Genomic DNA, 12,077 nt, shown 5'->3' on the forward strand with positions numbered 1-12,077 from the left:
GATTCTTTCTCAGACTGTATTTGTTGGTTTTGCTGTTGATGATTGCTCTGTGTTCATGGCTATCATTTGTTCTCTGTCCTGCAGTAACTTACACAGTAGAAGATGTCATGGAATGATCATCACCTTTTGGCTTGAGATTAGGGGCAGAGAGAACCCTTACTTTATTCTCATAGAGTTACCAAATCTGCACTTTTTTAAGAAAACCCTTAGGGAAAAAAAAACATTATTTCAGCTGTCACCTCTTTGCTATTCTGGTTATCAGTAGTGGGATTGTTGTAAATTCCTTTTTTTGTCTTTCTGAGCCTGCTACCTTATGGAAGCAGCTTTGTACAAACATCCCTTTTTTCACCTGGGAAAATCCAGTCAACTTTAGCAAAGGGCAGAGTGGTGTCTGCAGTGTTTGGGAGGTGAGAGGAAGAACTGGTCTGGCACAGCAGACAAATGGTGAATCAAAGTGAGTGTGGTGAGTGGAGAGAGGTGACAAGGGGAGAAGAGCAAAGATGAAATCAAAAGAGAGGGAGAATACTTTTTGTTGTGAGAAATGTACACCTTACTTTGCAAAAAAATGTTCTTTTATAGAAGAAAAATGTAGGTAACTGTTGACACATTGCACTTGGAGGAGAATGCCATGGCTTTGCTGCTTTAGTGTGTTCCTTGAAGGGCTCCAAAGTGCAGCAGCCTAGGACATGATTCTTCAATTCTGACAGATAAATTGAAGAGGAATAACTAGTATATGACAGTACTTGCTGTCTCAACACTGTCTTGATCATAATTTTACCATTTTCCTAATTCTGTCAAATCTAGGCAATGACTAAATCACATTCTTTTCTATTTTCTGTGCCTTTGCTTTCTGTTGTTGTGCTTGCTGTCTTCAGAGGTGTACATAATGAAAATGCTTCCCTTTTTAGGGGAGCTGGAATGATGAACAGTTCCTGTATGCTCTGAAGACATTCTGCATTCTGTCTCTTTACCTTTGTGACTCAGCACTTGAATAGAATCAGTGATGGTGTGTTTATGGGCACAGTGGGAAAGGTGTGAAAGGACTCCTGGAGGTGTCTTGTGCAGCCTCCTGCTGACACATTGGGATGTCTCCCGTGTGGCCAGTCGTGTTTTGAGTGTCCTCAAGAAGAAATTGCACAGCCCTCTTGGGGCAGCCTGTTCACAGCTTGCCCACCCTCACGGTAATTGTTCTTTTCTTCTATTATATTGGAATCTCCTCTATTCCAGCTTGTGTCTTTAGTGCTACATCCTTCTGCTCTGCACATCTGGGGGAGTCTGACTCTGTCCTCTCCTCACCTTCCCAAAGGTGGTTCCAGCAGCACTGAGATATTTCCTGAAGGCAGGAATAATGTCCCTGCTAACCTCAGTGTCCCCAAACTCTGTGTCTGCTCTCTCAGTCTGGGTCAGTGCTTGTCAGCTGATCTGTGGCATTCAGCTGTGGTTCAGAATGTGGAGAGATAACCTGGCCTGGGGTACACTTGTTGTGCATGGTTTTCATCTGTGAGGAATATGAAATAATTTAAGTTCATCATCTCCCAGACCAGCTTGCTGGTACACTTGTCCATTGTCTACAACTGTGAGGTCAAGCTAAGGACTTAATAGTAATGTTTATGATCTTGGGAAAACAGGCAAGAAGATTAGAACAGTTTGAATTATCTTAATTGGTGAGTGTGGCTTAGATAGTTGCCAATTTTAATGCAGGATCCTCTGATTCATTGATTTTTACTATGTCCCTAGTTTGCCAGCAAAGAAGTTACACACTCTGCTTTACAATTAGCAAATTGCTAATTTTAATTCCTTAATGACCTCCAGATCTGGAGATTGCATGTTTCTTAAAACTCCAGTACAGAAACTGGAATTTAGTGTCAGATGCTGCTCTGAGCTCTGGTGCAGCTGTTCTTTTGAGAGAGTATGTGCCTGTTGCTGGTTGGTTTCTTTATGGAGTTTAAGATGATGATTTTTGGTCTCTGCCCCTTGGAAAAGTTTGTTTCTCAATACTTGTCTAGATTTTCAGTGTTTCTACATACATTGAAGTCCTAGTACAGTACTTGCCAAAAAACAGCTTGTGGAATGTATTGGGTAGTAAAGAAAACTTTGCCATTTATGTAATTTTAAATGGTTAAATATTGACCTGTCTTTAATGGTGTTAGTGGCTCATTTTGTAGGGTACTCACATGAAAATATTAATTGAGGGAAAAAGAACTTGGTTCTGAACTGTAGAAGTTGCCTCACAGAGAGAGAAAAAAAATGCAATTGCAGAAGATTTCTGTAATGCCAGATAGTAAATTCTGTCCAGGGGTCCCACACATCTCCTTTATGCCCTGGCTTCTGGTCCATTAAGGTACAGCAGCTTTTCTTCACTGTTCTCTGCAAACTGATCCAATAAATTATTGAAAAAGTGGCATCATTCTCCTTTTTCATACCAACATAAGTTTTCTTAACGTGGACTATTCTGTCTTTTTACCAAACCCACACTTGTTCATGTTTCCTGTGCATCAAATTTAATTTAGTGCAGTTTAATTCAACTTTTTTCTGTTATTTTCACTGATCAACTCTGTTTCTTTCCTGTTTTTAAGCATGGTAGCTGCTTTATTCTTTCCCCTCTGAATGTAACTATTCACTCTCTGTCTTGACCAAGTAAATTTGTATCTATTAGCTCCATTTCTGTGCTTAGTACAAATGCTCCATTTTCCTTCAGTGTCCATAGTTGAAGCTGAATCCTTAATCTTTTTTCCCTTTTCTCTTTCTGCAGGGTGATTATTGCTAATACTTCTACATCCACAGGTTTATTATAACTTTTCTCTGTATTTTAGGACGTACAAAATGCAGTTTAGTAACTTCAGAATGGCCCAATTTGTTTTTTCTCAAGAATTCATCAGAGATCCCTCATTACTCTTGTCTTGTTTTAGTTTTCACCTGTCTCCCTTGCAGTTTTGGAGCCCTGGTTGCAATTCCCCATTGCTCATCCTGCTGTCCCATTTGCAGATGTTTGTGCTTTCCTTTTCTCCAGAGGTTGCTGTGCAGTCACAGCTTTGGCCATTTGCTGTCCAGCTGAGTGCAGTGATTTAGGAACTCCCTGTGGGAGTGGTGCTGCCTCCCAGGGAGAGGGAGGAACTCAGTTGTGGCTGTGAGCGGCACCAGAGTTGTGGTTGGAATCTTCCTCAAATAGCTGTTTGCCAGTGGTTTATTTTCAGAGTTTATTTATGGGGATTTTTACAGCTCTGCAGCATCCACACATCTTTCTGAATCTTCTGTTCATTACATCTGTGCCCTGATCATATGAATGTTGATTTTTATTTTTTTTTCAATTTTTTTTTTTTTTGTTGAATGTTTTGCTGTTGATTAAACATGACCCTTGCACGTGTTTTCTTTTTGATTTGATTTGTTTATGGGTCAAATTTTACATTTCTAACCCAGGCTGAATTTTTAAGGAAGAACTTCAGAACCTGAATTAGTAGTAAGTGAAACCTTGAGAATATCAAATTAGCATTTAAAAGATTTGTAGTATATGATCACCACAAAACTTGATTTGCTTTCTTGTGTGTATCTGACTTTGGAACCCGTAATATTTTAGAATTTATTCTTCGTATGTTTTCTTTAGAAAGTGTAGATATTTAGTGCAAGGCCTAATGTTTGTAGGTGGATACCACTACAATGATTGCAGCATTTTCTTCTACAAAACTGCTTTTCCTCTAGTAAAATGTCTAAAGACAAAAGTCTGAATTTTCATATTAACCTTACGAGTTTGAAATATAATTTTAGTGAAGGTTGTGAGGTATGACATCTGTGTCGTATATTATTGAATTTATTTAAAGCATAATGGCAATCTAGGTATATACACACACACACAACCACATGCTTTACATGAATATGACTTTTGTCACCAGCTGCTTGTGCTTGTAGAGGTCCACGTGCTTATCTTGGTGCTGACAGCTATCAGTGTATTTACCTTGTGTGTGTTTGTGTATAAGGAGTATAATACAAGTATACTTTTCTTTAATAATAGCAGATTATCCAGTCAACATCTGCTCAAACTGTGAAACGAACCCCTGCTTGCCAGACTACCCAGATTAGGATGCCAGTGGTAATAACTCAGACCATTAGACCACAAGGTATGGGTTTCAATGTTTTAGTGAGATTGTTACCTTTGTATGAATTTTGTTGTAATTACAAACGACTAGCATGGAAAAATGTACAGTGTTGACATTGGCAACATTGGTGACATTTATTTTTACTTTAAGCTGGCTGAAAAGTGCATGTTTTCATATGCAGTTTCAAGGTGTTTTGGACCAACACAGTGAAATGTTTCGAAACAACCCTAGGACTAAACTCTCCTATGTTTAGCTCCTCACTTAGCAGTTTTTCATTGAAAGTTCTAAACCAGGTCAGGAACTTGGCTCTCACAGTCTTAAACTGTAACTACGGGCCAAGAAAAAGATTCTTTATTTTCCTGAAGCCTCATGGATACCTCAATTTAATCATTCTATTTCTAATTCATACTCCTGAAGCAGAACATGGTTATTCCCATCTCTGCAGCTACAGAGGTCAAGGTGGGAGCCCTAGAGAAACTTGTCAAGCCTCAGGTTGGTTTTCTTTGACTCCTGTCAGTGTGTCTGGCTGATCGTTCCCACTTTCGAAGAGGATTCTTGAAGCCTCCTTGCTTCCTAATAAATACCCCATTTGTTCCTTTCTGCCACTGAATCTCTTAGGCTTGGGTTTTATTTTTCCTGAATATGTGTGAGAGTATCTTACTGGATGTGGGCATTTACAGATTGAGGGTTTGTAATGGAATACAGAGCTTGTCATCTTCAGGTGCTGAATCAGGACTCAAACCAGTTCAAATGCACATAAAAGCTATTGCTGCCTACTTGACTTCATTGCTTGGTTGTTTCTATTCTCCTTGGGAAAAAAAGCATCAGAAATGTTTAACAGCAGTTGATGTTTTACTTGCTCTGCTCTCCTAGGGGAATCCGAAGGTTGAATGGACACAAAGACCAAGCTGTCACTGTAACCCTGTAGGCTGTTAGGAAGGGATACAGTTACTCACCATAAAGTGTGTTTGTTTGATAGCACTGATACTCATGTCCTGAGTTTATAGCATGTCCATGCATCTTACAGCATGAGCTTTCACTTCTGACTAATGTGTTTGAGAGTGAAGGCAGATTTCATTTCTTTGCTTGTTCAGTCTCCAAGTTGTGAATGTCAACAGTGTACTGAAAATTTCACTGCATGATACTGGCATCTGTCTTTTAAACAGTAGGTTCAAAATATGAGTTTATTCTTGATAGCCCTTGATCAGCCACTGCAATGCAACTTAACTGGCAGTTTTTCTTATGGCAGATGGTTTTATAAAAGCCAATTTATGCAAGGTCCTACTTTCTGGTGAGCTTATTCAAACTTACAGGTTTGGTGAAGCCCTCCAGTATATGGTTTTATTTACACAGACAAAGCAAACAAGAATAGGCATTTAGAAAACATCCCAGTATAAAACCACTCATCCTGCAGCCCAGGGAGCAGGCTGCCTGTGTGCTGGCAGCACTGCCAAGAGTGCATCATTGTGATGTATTGTTGAAACCTTTTCCTGTAAACACCAGTGTAATGATATTTTATACTGACCCAGGGATTCCTGCAGAAGGAGCTAATATACTGGAATAGGGCATCATCTCAATAAAAATTCTGGTAGCATAATTTTGTGGAGTGTGGCTTGTTAAGGGTTCTTACCTCAGAACTGGGCTGACCTCCACACAGTGCTGCATTTTCCTCCTTGACAGGAGTGAATCTCCAAGTGTAGTGTATCTTCAGTACATCCATGTGAATGGCCTGTAATGCTTCTTAAGACAATAGTTTAGATAAAACTGGCATGCTTTAATGACCTTTATATAAATAAAATGACTTCCACACCAGTGGAAGTAACACCATTGTTACTGCATGAAAAATTCACACTCCTTTACCATAACACTGCCAGTATAATAATTAGGTGGATTCCATCTTATGGATTGGATGGAGGAATTGAGCCAAATAATAAAATAATGAACTAGAGTATTTGTTGCAGCTATTCAACCAGTGCTGAAATACAGCTAGGAATTTATAAGCTCCTAAATTTGGGCTTATTTTTCTAGATCATGCTAATTAAAATTTGAAGCAAGGATGCAGTGGTGAAAGACTCTGTATGTCATTACCAATCCCATGAAATATCTAGGCCCACAGGTGATTTTAATTTTCAAATATGTTCTGCCCATAATAAAAATGGATGTTTTAGTCATATTTTATGTCTAACCCTTAGTCATGCACAGTTGTAATTTATTTTACCCAGAAAACTCAAATGTCATCCCAATTCTTACATTCACTTTGCCAGATCCATTGAGTGGAATTACATATACTTGGGGTGAATGTGAGACTTAATTCTTCCATATCCATGTGGATATACATGTTTTGGGGGTATTTTTTAATCAAGTATCATCTATAGAAAACAAAGCATTGATACTGATTCCAAAGAAATTTATTAATTCTGGAGGAGTGCTATTGGTAATTTAAGTTTGCCATTGCAATAATTTTCAAGGTTAACACATTTTAATCTTCTAGATCTTAATTGTGCAAAGCAGAAATCTGCTAATTTTTTATTATTGTATTATTTCTTTCCTACCTTCCAGTTCTCTGAGTAGAAAACCTTTCCATTAGTTCATCTGAAATAGATAAATGAATTGCCTGGTCTATGAACTAATGCTGTCTGTGACATCTCATGGACCTTGAATATTCTGATGACAAAATATTTTTATTCCCCAGGCTTGAGCCTGAAGTCCTAAATCTGGTTTTGTATTTGCTGATGTTGAGAGTCCACATTAGAGTTTATTTATACAGATGGAGAACTGAACAAACACTATCAAATAATTTTCTCTTTAAGATCATATGTTGGAGTTGATGAAGACTTCAAAATAAAAAAGTAATGCAGGACTCAGTCAAAGCTAGCAGCTTTGTGTTAGCCAAAAAAATGTTCTTAAAAGGATTGATTAGGATAGTTGTGTTTCAGATTTTTACTATTCATGAAAGAAAAATACTGTAACTCTGCTGAGGTTCTTACCATGCCATTTATGTGCACCTGAGTCCCTGGGGTGCAGGAACAGCCTTCACATCTTCTCCAAGTCTCAACAGTCTGTAATGCTCAATAAAACGGAGTGATGCACAAGAGAGAGGTGATACCTTTGAAATCAAGCAGATTGAGTTGTTTTTACATGCCAAAACACAGGTGGGATTAAAGGAGCCCAAAGTGTAACCCAAGTAAATGTGTTTAGGCAGTCAGGGAGGGCCTGCTCCAAGTTCTATGTCAGGGAGGAATTTGGATCTCTTTAATTTACTGAATGTCCACCACACTTTGGCTCATTTAGAAAGCCCTGTTTTACTTGTACCTCAAGACTTGTAAAGTTTAGATACAGACATGAATTATTTTTGGGTCATTGTTTTCAAGATGAGAAAGCAAAAGGCAATCTTAGAGGGGGTGTGTATCAAATTTGGCAATAATGTTTTTTTCTTTTATATGCCACGCAAAACATGTTAAAATACATGCAGTATTTTCAGTTCTGAAATACATATTTTCCACTGCAATAAAGGACAATTACTACATAGAAAATGTAAAAGGCATAGCTAATACCCTGAGTAACTCTAAGTGTTTGTATTAAGAACATTTCAAATTTGCCTTCTTTATTCTGTACAGTTTATCCAGAAAAGTGGTTTACTGGCAATTGCAAACACACTTACAGCCATTATAAATATTATAGCTGTTCATGGCCAATGGTTTTTGGTTTTGGAATCTTCACTGTTCTGTAAATATTGAACAAAATATAATGTTAATATAAATTTTGTATTTTAAATTGTTCTTCTTCAGCATATAGTCTTTAAAAATAATAACTTCCTTTGTTTGCAATTTACAGACAGTTAAATTTAGTTCCTGGACAGAAGGTTCTTTGATGTAAATTGTCTAAGACAGCTCATAATAACATTGCTTGGTGTTTTTCAGGCACAGTAGGGAAGGCACCAACAATACAAGCCAGTAAAAGTCCTGGGGGCTTTGGTGTTCAGGTCTCTGCAAATCAGAAAAACAAGCTGAATGACCCTGGAGGTGGTTCTTTCAGGTAAAAAAAGCAAAAATAATAATAAAAAAATGCAGCGGGGTGGTTGGGGGGGATTTGAAGTATAAAACAGAATTTAGAATTGGTGTAACACCAGAGGGCAGTCTTTTACAATAATTCCTGTCTTTTTTTCCTGGGATTGGATGGCAATTTTCATATTTAATTCTATTTTTAAAGAAAGAAGAGAATCATTACATATCTTGAGGATTTTTCTCTAAATGCACATTTTAACATTTAACAAAAACATAAATTCTGTGGATTATAATAAAACTTCAGCTGAATGGAATTATAAGAATCTGTGGTTGGTGTTATGCACTGGCTTCTGCTGCTCCTGTGGAATGTGCCTTGCTGGGAAGGTGCTGGTTGTGAGGACAAAGCCTCTGTGGAGCAGGGACAATCCTGGGGCCCAGGGGGGATCCCTGAGTGGGGAATTGTTGCTCCTGGCTTTAAAGGGAACAATTTGCTGTGTCTGAGCTCCCTGTGCTTCCTCAGCTCATGGAGGTCGGGTGCTTTGTGGGCCCCTGTAGGAATCAGGTGCTGCAAAAAGGGTTCAGCACAGTACAGGGATGCACTGAGCTGCTCTGCCAGTTCTTTATACTCCAGACTTCTATTTCTATGTATTTGGGATATTTTTACTTCTGGTAGTGAAAAGCAGATCTTATGTTCACTGCATTTTGCTCTCGCTAACACCATTTTAGTTGTGTTAAAATATTTTCTTTCTTCATTGAATGACAAAATATTCCTAGGTTTTAATTTTCATCTTCTGGGATTCTTATGTTGCTCTGACATCATCAAACCACTAATTAATTTTCAGGCTTATGCTTTTGCAGGTGAAGTAAAGGAGAATTTGTAGCTCTTTGAAATATCTCTGCTTTGAGGCATGTCAGTATTGTAACTAATAGTAGTAGTAGTTAGTATTAATCTGGAAGCAAAATCATTCAATTTTTTATTTTCCAATGCTTTTGCCTCCCACTGAGTATTTAAATGAATTAAAATGTCTGTTGGGTTCAATTGTACTGTCTTAATAAGTATTTTTTATGTTTGTAAGCAACATGAGCATTTATTCTTCGTTAGTATTGCTTTCAATTTTACATACACCAAAAGGGACAGCATTTTTTTAGCTGGATGTTGTAAACTGTGCCAGGATTGATTCTTGCATTCACTTAGTTTATACATGGAATATATTAGGTTAGCTGGAATTGTTAATTTTCCCTTGGGGAGAAGCAAATGCTCAAGGCACTGATTGATAAATCAATAAATCTTTAGTGAGTTTGGTAAATAAGCTGTCAAGGGTGTATGTCATTTTTCCTCTAGAGAACAAATTTTAGTCAGAATGAATGTGTTTGTTTCCTTACATTGTTTTCTCCTTCAAAATAGTAAGACACAAAGCTGCATTTAAATAAGTCCATAAAATTGCAAGGATTTATTAAACAGCAGCAAAGATCAAGCTTTTTCCTGATATCTTAACAAAGAATTCAGTTGTTTGCATATTTGCATTTCAACCCCTAACCTCTCCTGAGGACAAATAGATGTCTGACTATTAAGCCTAAAGGCACAGAGCTGGAAATCTGTATTAATCCTCTGAATGCTGACTAGTTTTCCTCAACATTCCCAGCGTGTGTGAAGAATGTGTTTTTAGCCAGAAGGCAAACTGGCATCTAAAGCAAAGCAAGAATTTTGAAAAATAGTTGTGTTACGTATAAATTTATTTTGCCCTTAGTGTTTTATTATTGCATATTTGTTTCATTATTTTGCATTCTGCTTTCTTTAAAATAACTTATTTGAACTTTTCACTTTTGTGAGCAAAGCGTTGGTCACTAGAAATAGAAATTTGAACTTCATTGTTCTTTGGGGTTTTTTTCCTCTCTTCTGAACTGTAGGAGATACAAGATGGAATTACATTAAAGATCTAGCAATTAAGAATTTTGCAGATTGCAGCCATGCCTTTAAGGGCAGCATTTATTACTGAACTGTGAGACTGCACACATGAGCTCACTGTTACAGTAGCTGTTCTGGGATGCAGAGTTCTCAACCCAAGAGTTCTGCAATGTGAAGCTGTGCTGGTGAAATTTTAGGTCACTTTTTTGGTATTAAATTTATTATTGCTGTATTTTTCAGAGAGAACTACATACAACCCCAGTTAGTTGACTTTTCAACTCTGTTAATACCTAACAGAGTTGGTATTAACAACCATTTTTAGTAATGTTTCTGTTTGTTTTGCAAGCAGAGGTCTAGCCTTGGGTTTGTATCATAACAGGCCAGCTCGAGGTTTCTGTGGCTGAGAGAAGCACAAATCCCACTGAGGGGTGCCAGGGACCTGCCTGTGTGTCCCCAGCTGCTGCTCATCACCTCTGGTCCCCTCAGAGTTCCCTGGCAGCAGCTCCTGCAGGCTCCCAAGGGATTCTCCCCACGGTTCAGCTGGTGGCCATTGCAGGGAGCCAGTGGAACCATTTGTTCCTGATGCTGAGATGGAGTCACTTCAGTGGGGAGGTGCCTGTGTGCTCTGTGTTCCTCCAAGGATGGGGGTGGCTCTTTGTCCTCTTGTGTTGTCCCAGCCCTTCCAGACCGCTCAGCAGGGCTCAGGGGCAGGGCCAGAAGTGAACAGATCCATCCCTTGGTGTGTGGGATGATGCTGTGGTTTGGGTGCTCCTTCCTTTTGACAGGAACCTTTCCTTTTCTGGAGTGCTATTTCTGAGTTAAATCTCACCTGGAACCTGGCAGTGTCAGGTTTTATGCAGCCAGTGTGATGGGGTTTGTTTTCAGAGACAGTTCTGTGAGGTCTCTGAGATCATTTGAAGCTGAGCTTAGTATCTGTGTTTTATTCTGCTGTCTGGCTGCATTTTGAGGTGGACTCTATGTAGAAATAAAAAATTTGTTTTCAGACCTACCTTGCATAGCAAAAAAAACTCTCTTGTCTAGTATTTTATTTTTATTTTTAAAAATAAAAGTATAGCAACATAAGCAAAGCTGCTTGCCCTTTAAATGGTAGAACACTAATGTGGATGTTAAATGGATAACTTCAAAGTTTTCATCTCAAAATGATATGTGAAAAAACCTTGCCCTTGAGGTTTTTGTTTTTTTAAATGACTATTTCAAGCTATAAAGGGATTGTGTTTTTTCCATGTATTTCAAAATCAAGGAAAATGCTGATCATTAATGTGGTCTGTTCTGTCAGCCCTTTTGCTTATCAGAGAGAAGATTCTGCATAGAGAATGGATTGTGTGGCAAAGCAGTACTAGGGAGACATTTCCAATTATAACGTGAATGTCAGAATAAACATTATAATTGATGTGTAAATGGAATCTATGCCATTTATAAAATATAATACAGGAGTGGCTGTTCCAGTAATTTCTAGTCACCATTTATGTGCCATGTATTGTTGTTAATCTCTGATTGTGTGGTCCATGGGATCAGTGGGATGTTGGGACTTTGTCCTAATGACATGCAATTCCCTTGCAGGAGAGGGGAGTCAATATGTAATGTTGTCTTGATTGCTTTGTGCATTCTTCTGGCTTATTTGGGAGCAGTTCAGTGGGGCAGTTTGGGACAGCAGTGGCTCAAGTCTGACAAAGTGCCCAAGAAAGAAAAAGTGCAATCATGCAGTTAAGGTTTGCTCATAAGGAAAACGCCACCAGGTTTTCTTAATGGCTTGTCTTAGTTTAAACAAAGTCTTTGAAGCCTTTCATAGATAATTGTGCAAATACTTTGGGTTTTCCTGCTTATTTTCAGATAAGATTTGTTTTTTGGCAATCGCATGAGTCTTTATAGTCAGGGAAAAGGAGAAGGAAGATTGTTACAAGAGGCTGAATATAGGAGGAAGAATTGGACTCTTGGATTCTTATAAGATACAGTTTGTGTTTGGTGGGAGTTTGAGAAGTCATGCTGTCTTAAAAATACCATGTGTGTTGGAATGTTAGATTCATCCTATGAGACTCAGAATTTAGTTCAGTACAA

The 12,077-nt window shown here is 38.3% G+C and overlaps 1 protein-coding gene across 1 annotated transcript in view; it reads left to right on the forward strand.

The window, feature by feature from the left end:
* LOC136561036 (transcription initiation factor TFIID subunit 4-like) overlaps positions 1-12,077 on the forward strand; it is a 154,691-nt gene that overhangs the window by 31,097 nt on the left and 111,517 nt on the right. The window contains exons 8-9 of the mRNA XM_066557138.1: positions 4,007-4,112; positions 8,012-8,126. Of these exons, the coding sequence (XP_066413235.1) occupies positions 4,007-4,112; positions 8,012-8,126 (221 nt within the window). The remainder of the gene's footprint in view (positions 1-4,006; positions 4,113-8,011; positions 8,127-12,077) is intronic.

Source organism: Molothrus aeneus, chromosome 11 (assembly GCF_037042795.1).
Source record: "Molothrus aeneus isolate 106 chromosome 11, BPBGC_Maene_1.0, whole genome shotgun sequence".
Taxonomy (NCBI): domain Eukaryota; kingdom Metazoa; phylum Chordata; class Aves; order Passeriformes; family Icteridae; genus Molothrus; species Molothrus aeneus.